Source organism: Amblyraja radiata, chromosome 1 (genome assembly GCF_010909765.2).
Source record: "Amblyraja radiata isolate CabotCenter1 chromosome 1, sAmbRad1.1.pri, whole genome shotgun sequence".
NCBI lineage: Eukaryota > Metazoa > Chordata > Chondrichthyes > Rajiformes > Rajidae > Amblyraja > Amblyraja radiata.
Window position 1 is genome coordinate 162140339 of NC_045956.1, and position 11950 is coordinate 162152288.

At 42.6% G+C, this 11950-nt stretch overlaps 1 protein-coding gene across 1 annotated transcript in view; it reads left to right on the forward strand.

The window, feature by feature from the left end:
• The window catches only part of pstpip2 (proline-serine-threonine phosphatase interacting protein 2), a 113108-nt gene extending 103771 nt beyond the window's left edge, over nucleotides 1–9337 (forward strand). Inside the window, exons 11-15 of the mRNA XM_033034370.1 lie at nucleotides 953–1049; nucleotides 2074–2149; nucleotides 3718–3752; nucleotides 4215–4277; nucleotides 7268–9337. Of these exons, the coding sequence (XP_032890261.1) occupies nucleotides 953–1049; nucleotides 2074–2149; nucleotides 3718–3752; nucleotides 4215–4273 (267 nt within the window). The 3' untranslated portion in view covers nucleotides 4274–4277; nucleotides 7268–9337. The remainder of the gene's footprint in view (nucleotides 1–952; nucleotides 1050–2073; nucleotides 2150–3717; nucleotides 3753–4214; nucleotides 4278–7267) is intronic.
• Nucleotides 9338–11950: the final 2613 nt, after the last annotated feature.

Here is an 11950-nt window from a genome sequence, read left to right on the forward strand (position 1 = left end):
TATTGGAGCCAGTGAAAATCCCCGCGTCACAGGGAGAACGTACAAACTCCGTACAGACAGCGCCTGTAGTCAGGATTGAACCTAGATCTCTGGTGCTGTGAGGCAGCAGTTCTACAGCTATAAAATAGTTTCCTGCACTGTAGCTGTGGCAGTGACTTGGAAAATGGAATTAAGATGCAGTCAACAAGTTAAAGGGGAGGAATTATCTCTCAAGTGACCCTTTTGAGTCACTAACCTGAAACCTCAGTTTCTGTCTCCAAGGTGATGCCTGACCAGCAGCTTCTGGTTTTATTTCTGTTTTCCAGCACTCACAGTATATTTCTTTTAGAAGTGGCTTGGCTGCAAAATAATCTGGAAAGGGTACAGAGAAGATTCACAAGGGCGTTGCCAAGACTCGAGGGTGTGAGCTACAGGGAGGAGTTGAGTAGGCTGGGGCTCTATTCCTTGGAGCGCAGGAGGATGAGGGGTGAACCTATAGAGGTGTATAAAATCATGAGAGGAATAGATCGGGTAGATGCACAGAGTCTCTTGTCCAGAGTAGGGGAATCGAGGACCAGAGGGCAGCGGTTTAAGGTGAAGGGAAAAAGATTTAATAGGAATCTGAGGGGGTCACTTTTTCACACAAAGGGTGTATGGAACAAGCTGCCAGAGGAGGCAGTGGACACAGGGACTATCACATCGTTTAAGAAACAGTTAGGCAGGTACATGGAAGGATAGTGTCTAGTGTCGCTGGGACATGTTAGCCGCTGTAGGCAAATAGGGCCGAAGGGTCTATTTCCATGCTGTTCCACTCTATGAATCTATGACTCTGCAAGGAAGATTAAGCTAGGCCATAAAAGATGGGCCGTGAAGGTGGAACTTGTTATGCTGGTGGTATGTTTGCTGGATATTCAGGCACATTTATTTAGTTTTTCTTTTGTTGCCTTTATCTTTCTTCTTACTTTATCCTCAGATGTATGAGGAAATACGGAAGGTGCTGGAACAGTGCAATATTCAGAAAGACCTCGACTTCTTCGTTGACTTGAAAAGAACTGGAGACATACCGCCAGGTAGAAGAGTCTATCCCAGCAGGGACCTGTGGACTAATGGATGCTCTGGGTTCCAGTAGACTTTGTGAAAAAGGGCCTCAGTCAAACGAGCAATGTCAAAGCCGCTCTGGAATTACCTGCTGGAATTGCAGTGATGCATTGATTTCTGTCCATGCAGTAGCTGCATTAGCCTCTGTGTCCTTGATATTCAATTATATTTTATGTACCTCGATATAGTGAAATGCTTTGTTTTGCATACAACCCGGTAGAATCATACAGCAGACCTCACCTAGGCAGGACACGAGTCGTCACGTTTCAGGCGTCGACAGTTACAAAACGTTAATCGAAGGGGTTTTGTCTGCTGCTCGCAGTGGATAACCAGGCCTGCTGCCGCATGTGGCCGCGGCTGTCCCCATCCCCCCGCCAGGTTCCCCCCTTTCATCTCAGCACCCCTTCTGCCAGGTCCCCCCTTCATTTTACAATGTTATCCACTGTTCACTCTCAGTGATTTCACATCTCTGAATTTAATAGGCTGGATAGGCTCTAGTGGTTAGTTGGGCTACAGGGGTCCATGGAACCATAATACACTGAGATTAAATTTGAGTTTGAATTTAGTTCATTGTCGCCTGTACTGAGGTACATTTTTTACGTTCTAACCAGTCAGCTGAATGACGATACGTGATTACAATCAAGCCATCCAAGTATACAGTTACATGATAAAAGGAATAATGTTTAGTGCAAGATAAACTCCCTTAAAGTTTGATCAAAGATCGTCCAAAGGTTTCTAAAGAGATAGTAGTCCAGGATGGCTATACTAGTTGGTGGTAGGATTATTCAGTTGCCTGATAACAGTTGTGAAGAAACTGTCCCGTATCTGGAGGAGTGCGTTTTAACACTTCTATACCTCTTACCTGATGGGACCGGGCTGCAACTCGTCCTTGATTGTGTTGGTGGCCTTGCCGTGGGAGTGTGTGGTGTAAATTGAGTCGATGGAAGAGATTATTATCATGTTGTGATTTGTTTATTTTCTTTTTCTCTTATCCAGCATTCATCCTATATGAGAACTATTACAACGGGCAGAGAGGAGTATCATCTCTGAGCCGAGCTCCTGTAAACCCCAGGTGAGAGTTATAAATAGTAAGTCAAAGCAAGGGCTTTTAGCATTGTCTACCCGTTTTGATCACATTTTTTTTGATCTGTGGCTGAGGTTTTGTTATGTATTTGTACTGGAATCGGACATAAAATAAGACTCGGAACACACAGGTATTGAACGTGCTTGTATTCATGTTATTGCCATCTTGAGTCTTCTGCGCATGCGTACAATCGCGCAAGTCATTCAAATATACAATTCATATTCTCATACACAACAGGTTTTCTTTTTTAGTTTGGTTTATTGTCATGCGTACCGAGCTACAGTGAACAGCTTATACTGCGGGTGGCGAAAGGGAGGCATGGTGGCGCAGCGGTAGAGTTGCTGCATTACAGCGCTTGGTTCGGGTTCGATCCCAACTACAGATGATGTCTGGACAGAGTTTGTACGTTCTTACCGTGACGCGTTGATTTTCTCTGAGATCTTCGTTTTCCTCCCACACTTCAAAGACGTACAGGTTTGTAGGTTAATTGGCTTGGCATAAGTGTAAATTGTCCCGAGTGTATGTTAATAGAAACATAGAAAATGGGTGCAGGAGTAGGCCATTTGAGCCAGCACCGCCATTCAATATGATGATGGCTGATCATCCAAAATCAGTACCCCATTCCTGCTTTTCCCCCATATTCCTTGATTCCTTTAGCCCCTAAATCTAACTAGTCTTCACTTCCTTTTCAATCAATCAATCAATCAATCAATCAATCAATCAATCAATCAAAGACTTTATTGTCATTCAAAAATACACCAACAAATGCAAGTCTGAACGAAATTTCGTTGCATCTGGCTCACCGTGCAGCACAAATAACAAAAGGATAAAATAGATAAAAGATAAAATAGATAATAGTGGCGGCACATTATATAGAATTCAAGAGTCTGATGGCTCGGGGGAAGAAGCTGTTGCAGAACCTGGCCGTTCTGCTCCTTATACTGCGATACCTTTTGCCCGAGGGCAGCAGAGTGAACAGTCCATGATGGAGATGTGTGGGGTCTTTTATAATGCTGTTGGCCTTGGACAAGCAACGTTTGCACGCAAAGGAAGAGAAGTCCCGATGATTTTTTCAGCCGTCCTCACCACTCTCTGCACGGACTTCCAGTCGGAGGCTTTGTAGTCCCCAAACCAGACAGAGGTGCAGCTGGTCAGAATGCTCTCTATGGTGCCCCTGTAGAAAGTGGTGAGGACGGGATGGGGGAGGTGAGCTCTTCTCATCCAGCGCAGAAAGTGCAAACGCTGCTGCGCTCTCTTAACTAGTGATGCGATGTTTTGTGACCAGGTCAGACTGTTCGTGATCTGCACCCCCAGGAACTTAGTGCCACTGACCAACTCCACATCCTTGTCATTAATGTGTAGTGGTATGTGACTGTGCCGGTTTCTCCTGAAGTCAACGATGACCTCCTTTGTTTTGTCAATATTGGATCAGATTGTTCATATCGCGGTGAAACTTTATAAATAATGTCACAATGGACAGATGCCATCTTGTGCCACGTTTTTTTGGGCTTTGTAAGAGAGAGATAACTCACAATCATCTTTTTTTTTTTCATCAGACGCATGCCTCTACCACGCCCTGAGAGTTCAGAGTGTAAGTAGACATCCTTAACAAATTAAAATCATTTAACATTTAATCAGTTTTCTATGGACTGGTTTTAGACCTATTGTTCTTGCCTTATTGTTGGGACACAAGGAGTGGTGATAGGAACCAAACTGAGAATCAATCTGGTAAACGTCCTCCGAAGCCTCCACATCCTTCCTGTAATGAGGTGACCAGAACTGCACGCAATAATCCAAATGCCAACCAAAGTCCAACAAAACTTCTAAATGATTTCCTGACTCTTGCACTCAATGCCACGACCGATGAAGGGAATCATACCATACACCTACTTTACCGCTCTTTGACTTGTGTTGCCACTTTCAGGAAGCTTTAGACTTGGACCTCAAGATCATGTCAAGCACTTAGTTTCTCCCCCCCCCCTAAACAACAGTAATAAAAACCTTAGAAATCAATGTTCTTAACCACCTCTCTCTGTTCCTTCTTTTAATGCAGGTGAACCACAATATGCCACTGTTGGAGGAAATGGTAACAGTTTCGTTCGGTACCAATAGCAGTGTAAGTACCTCCTGCTTCTCATCCCCCGCCTCCAGCCCTCGCAAATCCCTGATTACCAATTCTCCTGGCAGAAATCATTCTTCATTGCTGCTTTTCTGGTCATTCTTCACGTGGCTTTACATTTCCATTTTGGCCCGTCTGGTCCACTCTGTCTGACTGAGGAATCCTATTTTCGCAAGGCTCAGTGCTGGGACCGCAGCTATTTACAATATACATCAATGATTTGGATGAAGGGATTCAAAGTAACATTAGCAAATTTGCAGATGACACAAAGCTGGGTGGCAGTGTGAACTGTGAGGAGGATGCTATGAGAATGCAGGGTGACGTGGACAGGTTGGGGGAGTGGGCAGATGCACGGCAGATGAAGTTTAATGCGGATAAATGTGAGGTTATCCACTTTGGTAGCAAAAACAGGAAGGCAGATTACTATCTAAATGGCGTCAAGTTGGGAAAAGGGGAAGTACAACGGGACCTGGGGGCCCTTGTACATCAGTCTATGAAAGTAAGCATGCAGATACAGCAGGCAGTGAAGAAAGCGAATGGCATGTTGGCTTTTATAACAAGAGGAATCGAATATAGGAGCAAAGAGGGCCTTCTGCAGTTGTACAGAGCCCTAGTGAGACCACAGCTGGAGTATTGTGTGTAGTTTTGGTCCCCTAATTTGAGGAAGGACATTCTTGCTATTGAGGGACTGCAGCGTAGGTTTACAAGGTTAATATCTGGGATGCCGGGACTGTCATATGCCGAGATGGAGCAGCTGGGCTTGTACACTCTGGAGTTTAGAAGGATGAGAGGATATCTCATCGAAACATCTAAGATTGTTAAGGGCTTGGACACACTAGAGGCAGGAAACATGTTCCCGATGTCCAGAACCAGGGGCCACAGTTTAAGAATAAGACTATATATTGATAATATTGACTATATATATAAGAATAATATTGAGGTCCATTTAGAACGGAGACGAGGAAACACTTTTTCTCACAGAGAGTGGTGAGTCTGTGGAATTCTCTGCCTCAGAGGGCGGTGGAGGCAGGTTCTCTGGATGCTTTCAAGAGAGAGCTAGATAGGGCACTTAAAGATAGCGGAGTCAGGGGATATGGGGAGAAGGCAGGAACGGGGTACTGATTGGGGATGATCAGCCATGATCACATTGAATGGCGGTGCTGGCTTGAAGGGCCGAATGGCCTACTCCTGTACCTATTGTCTATTTTCCCAGTAACCCATTGTCTCCCCCATATGCTACCAATCACCTGCACTTGAGGAAATATGTTTTGCTCAGCACAAATGTGAATGTTGTGTCGGCACCTTCCCTTTAGCGGTGACTGGCACCACTCCTGATGTATTCTTCTGTACTTCTTATTGAACTGGAGTTGATCTCTTTGCTTGATTGCAGTGGTGGAGTGAGATATGTGCTTGGCGAGGTTACAAACTGAAGATCGGATCTGTTCTGAGTCAATCCCAGGGAAGAAGGCAGGAGAATGGGGTTGAGGGGAAAAAAATAGATCAACCGTGATCGAATGGCGGAGCAGACTCGATGGGCCGAATGGCCCGATTCTGCTCCTCTGTCTTATGATCCCATTTAACACCATTGCATAGCCATGCAGCATGACACTCACCAGGAAACACGGAACTGGCTGGGAAGCTCCATTTTCAGTGCAAAGAAATTGAAGAATAACCTTAGATACAATGTAGGGGCTATAAATAGACAATGACCACTAATTTATCCATCCAGGCACCAAGAGGAAATCTCTTCACCAAAAAAACAAAGCTCAGAATGTGAAACTTACTACATGTTTAGTTGAATATAGATCCACGGGAGAAAGTTGGGTTGTGTACCTGGGGAAAAGCTGGAGAAGAATTTTATGTGTCTGATGCGGAGGCATAGGGTGGAGACAAGTGTAAGGATTCTATGTATAAACTCATTTTTCTGTACTCATTTAACTGAAGGGTCGAATCTCCTACTCCTGCACCTATTGTCTATATGACACCACATTGTAAATTGGACATGCGTTCTGCATTGCAATGTGACTTCATTGGTGAATCCCTGGAACTCACTGCCACAGAAGGTAGTTGAGGCCAGTTCATTGGCTATATTTAAGAGGGAGTTATATGTGGCCCTTGTGGCTAAAGGGATCATGGGTGTATGGAGAGAAGGCAGGTACAGGATACAGAGTTGGATGATCAGCCATGATCATATTGAATGGCGGTGCAGGCTCGAAGGGCTGAATGGCCTACTTCTGCACCTATTTTCTATGTTTCTATGTTTCATTTGTTGAGAGTAGAAGAAATATTTAATATTCCTTTCTCCTTAAACATTCATGTTTCCAAAACATCACAGGATGCTTCAAGGTATTAGAAAGGTGACAAACTCTCAGCCACTTTTGTTTTTTGCCTTCTTTGTATACTAAATCACATGATAGTGTACAAATAAGTTTTGTACACCAGCTTTCTAGTTTTCTATAGAGCAGTGTGAGGTTTCAGAATGTACGATATCTGTGCCTATATTATAATTTCCTGAGTTCTTTTAGCATTTCTATAGAGAACTGACATGTCAATCTGTATGTTCCAGACTATTCAGAAAAGTTGTTAGTACATGCAGTGGGAGTTTGGCAAGCTGTATCCGAATGGTGCCCTTTTTACATGCAATATAACTTGCATTTTATTATATGTATAGCTTCCTATCCTGTCTCATTTATGCAGTCTTTTTTTCAGAATGTTTGTGTATGATTTATGTACAATTTGTTTTTGAGTGTTTGAGTATGTGCCTGTGATGCTGTTGCAAGCAAGATTTTAATTGTACCTGTACCTCATTGTACGTGTGCATATGACAGTAAACTTGACGACACATTTAATACCGTCAGATCTTCCAAAGTGCATTATGAGAGTGATAATTTAACAACATTTATACCAAGTCAAATAAGCAAGTGTTGGATCGGATTATCTACATGAAGATTATCTTTGTAAAACATTGCCAAATGCTTGTATTACAGGTTACATCCGGGATCTCGACAGCACAAATGCCAACAGATGCTCTGTGATGGTGGAACATCAACGTGGTCACCAAGATATGCAAGATCATATGAATATAGTGATATAGTGATTTGGGTTGCTATCACAGAATCCAGCCCTTGCTGCTGGGATTTGTATATACATATATATATTTATCTATCTATATTCTTTCATCAGACTAACACCCCAGATCTTTAAGATGCCAAGCTCAATTTGGATGGATTTATTTATTAATCTCTTCCCTTCTCCTTCCTCTCTCCACCCTGTCGAACCATCTGACCATTTTCACAAATGGCCTTTATGGCTTTGCTAGTTAATTCTATGTAGGAAGTACCCAATTAAATCTCCCCTCTAATGCTGACTGATCAAGGGTTGATTGGCGGTAAGAGTTTTAGAATTGGTCTCCGTGCCATTGGGTTGAATCAGTCATGCCTGCACTTACTAATATAGGGATGTTGAAACCAATAACCTACTCGCACTTCTTAAATCTACATTAAGCTGGTGGAAGAAAATAATAGTAAGGTAAAGGCTCTTCTGCAATGTACAAAGAGCTGCCATCGAATAAGGAAGAAATGGTCATTCTGCATAAACCACCTGACCATTTGAAGCATGTTGAAAGATAGATGTTAAAATGAGAATATACTTCCTAGCATTGAACAAAAATACATAATTGATGTTGTTTGTTAATGGTGTCCAATAAGTGCATTCTCAATAGCAATTGGTGCAATAGGCTATGGGGGGGGGGGGGGGGGGGGGTGACAAACTGGAGAGGTGTGGAGTATGGGTGGTTGGAATATGCAAATTGAATATTGGTGTTGGTGGATTTTTGGAGGGGAGAGGAGACTGGATAAAACTTTTTTGTGTATATATTTGGTATGCTTGCTAACCTCCATATAACAGTGTGGACAAAATAAAAATGACTTGCATCCACTTCCCTGCTTTCTTAGTATTGACAATCTGCCCTGAAGCATTGGAGTGTTTTTTAAATGAACCAGTCATGCTTTCTGCAAGGAGACTACTGTTTGCTGCTAGCATGTGTACACTCAGATACTAGAGGAAGTCAGTCCCTTACCTTCTACTTCTGGTGATTCCAGTCTTTCAACAACAAGGAACAGCAGATGCTGGTTCTCCAAGGAAAGGCACAAATGCTGGAGTAAATCAGCATCAGGCAGCATCTCTGGAGAACAGATAGATGACGTTTTGGGTCAGACAGAAAATAGGTCCTGACGCAAAACAGCACCTATCCATATTCTCCAGGGATGCTGCCTGACATGCTGAGTTACTCCAGCATTTTGTTTCTTTTAAACCGTAGCCCCTTTCCTTAAAATCAAAATACTCGAGTCTGCTGTTTCCATTTTGCATGTCTGCCAACTTGCAGGTGAAAAAAGAACCTTAAATGGGCATGGGTAGGTCGAATTAACTGGGACTATTCATTTACCTGTCACTGTAATTCATAAGCCCTTTGCATTCACAAGACATTGAATTTGCTGCACTATTTTGCGTACTGTAAGTTTTTGTACAGCTTATTTCTTGTGTAAATTGTATTTTGTATTAACAATGTGATTAGTTTGAAGAGTGACTGTCATGTTTTTTTTTCCCCCAAGACCAGCTCAAAGCTGGAAACTATTTCAGACGTTTAATTTACTTGCAATATGTGACCCAATTGTTGTGTTAAAAGATCTTTCACTTGGTTTCTGGTGCAAATCTGAGGAACATTGGACCCTGTCACCATTGCAGTGCAGTTCATTTTTCCTTGGCGTTCTTATTGTTTAGCTAATTTAAAATAAAGGTAAATTATGTTCCAAGCACAGCAGTGGAGCTTGTGCTTTTGCAGATTGGACTGACTTTGTACCTGGCTCCTTTCAGGGACGGGTCTATGGTGCCTACCGTAATTGGCAGATCTTTAAAAACTCTCAAATCTATATTTTAACAAAAAGAATAACTGGAAATCAAGAACCATGGTAAATATTGTTATATGAATTTACTTGTAATATTTTTGTAACTAAGTTACTGTTTATTTGAATAAAAACACAACATGCTGGAAATGCTCAGCAGGCCAAGTTGCATCTGTGGGAAGAGGGACAGAGCTGATGATTCCGGTTAGAGACTGATGTTAGAGGTTAGGTTAGAGACGGGTTCATCAGACTGATGCTTAGCTTGTTTTTCCTTTCTAAGTTGTTCCAGATCCCCTCCAGAATATTTTCTCACTTGCAGCTCATCAGGTCACATCAAAGAGTTGGACTGTTTTTACAAGTTAGCCATCTCTGATTTTATTGCGATTCCAAATGATTCCTTGCAATGACCTGGCAAGCTGCAATCTTGATTAGAATTCTTGATTAGAACGGTGTCAAGGGTTATGGGGAGAAAGCATGAAAATAGGATTAAATGGCAGAGAGGATTCGATGGGCTGAATGACTTGATTCTACTCCAGTAACGTGAACTTGTGAAGTGGAAAAATTAAACAGGATTTTGGAAACATCGCTTAACTGCTGGACAAGAGTAATCTTGTTTTATTTTCTGATGCTTGCTTACGAATCAATGGGTTTATTTAATTTCACTTTCACATCTTGGTGGGATTTGAACCAAGTCCCAGTGCCACAACTGCCAGAATGGATGGCGTGGATAAACAGTATAAATTCTGGCACTTTTCTTTCTCCTTATCGGTTGATAAATAAAACACTTGCATCCATGAATAGCAGAACAATGGAGACTAGGAATTCTTAGTTCAGTCTCCTGTCCCCAACGTCTGACCTCTACCCTGGTTAGAGGTGCAAATATTGGGCTTGCAACCATTTGGCTCGGGAGCAAAACTGGCCTCGCCCAGTTATAACTGTAGCGATAATTGAATGCACCTAATGGCTGAAATAACATTAGGAAATTAGTTGTGTTTTTACGGTGGGATTTCTGGTTATCATTACTGATCTGAGCTTTTTATTCAATTTATTTCAATTCTGCAGCTGTCGTCAATAATAAAATACAATGGAATGTTACTATAGTGTCATATCAACATATTATAACTGCAGGTTTGAAGGTCGTATCTTTAAATTATTAGTCCAGACCGCTACGAAAATGATCCACCAATATGGTGCTCCACTGTTGCAATGCTGGCCATCACAGAACATCCTAATGGCATGCACGGTACCAATTCTATTGAATATTGGTAGATGATGCCTGCATTCCACAAAGAAATTAGAAAATTGACATGATTTGGAGAGGATGTGAAAGAAGCCTCAGTGGTTAGGCTACCTCAGATGAAGGAGTTTTATCTGTTGCTAAGAAGGCATACAGGGATACTAAAAAACTGTATAGGTCAGTTATTAAAGATAGGATAGCAGCACATTTGGAACGTGGTGAAATCATTGGACAAAGTCAGCATGGATTTACGAAAGGTAAATAATGTCTGACGAATCTTATAGAATTTTTCGAGGATGTAACTAGTAGGGTGGATAGGGGAGAACCAGTGGATGTGGTGTATCTAGACTTCCAGAAGGCTTTCGACAAGGTCCCACATAAGAGATTAGTATACAAACTTAAAGCACACGGCATTGGGGGTTCAGTATTGATGTGGATAGAGAACTGGCTGGCAAACAGGAAGCAAAGAGTAGGAGTAAACGGGTCCTTTTCACAATGGCGGGCAGTGACTAGTGGGGTACCGCAAGGCTCAGTGCTGGGACCCCAGCTATTTACAATATATATTAATGATCTGGATGAGGGAATTGAAGGCAATATCTCCAAGTTTGCGGATTACACTAAGCTGGGGGGCAGTGTTAACTGTGAGGAGGATGCTAGGAGACTGCAAGGTGACTTGGATAGGCTGGGTGAGTGGGCAAATGTTTGGCAGATGCAGTATAATGTGGATAAATGTGAGGTTATCCATTTTGGTGGCAAAAACAGGAAAGCAGACTATTATCTAAATGGTGGCCGATTAGAAAAGGGGAGATGCAGCGAGACCTGGGTGTCATGGTACACCAGTCATTGAAAGTAGGCATGCAGGTGCAGCAGGCAGTGAAGAAAGTGAATGGTATGTTAGCTTTCATAGCAAAAGGATTTGAGTATAGGAGCAGGGAGGTTCCACTGCAGTTGTACAGGGTCTTGGTGAGACCACACCTAGAGTATTGCGTACAGTTTTGGTCTCCAAATCTGAGGAAGGACATTATTGCCATAGAGGGAGTGCAGAGAAGGTTCACCAGACTGATTCCTGGGATGTCAGGACTATCTTATGAAGAAAGACTGGATAGACTTGGTTTATACTCTCTAGAATTTAGGAGATTGAGAGGGGATCTTATAGAAACGTACAAATTTCTTAAGGGGTTGGACAGGCTAGATGCAGGAAGATTGTTCCCGATGTTGGGGAAGTCCAGGACAAGGGGTCACAGCTTAAGGATAAGGGGGAAATCCTTTAAAACCGAGATGAGAAAACCTTTTTTTACACAGAGAGTGGTGAATCTCTGGAACTCTCTGCCACAGAGGGTAGTTGAGGCCAGTTCATTGGCTATATTTAAGAGGGAGTTAGATGTGGCCCTTGTGGCTAAGGGGATCAGAGGGTATGGAGTGAAGGCAGGTACGGGATACTGAGTTGGATGATCAGCCATGATCATATTGAATGGCGGTGCAGGCTCGAAGGGCCGAATGGCCTACTCCTGCACCTAATTTCTATGTTTCTA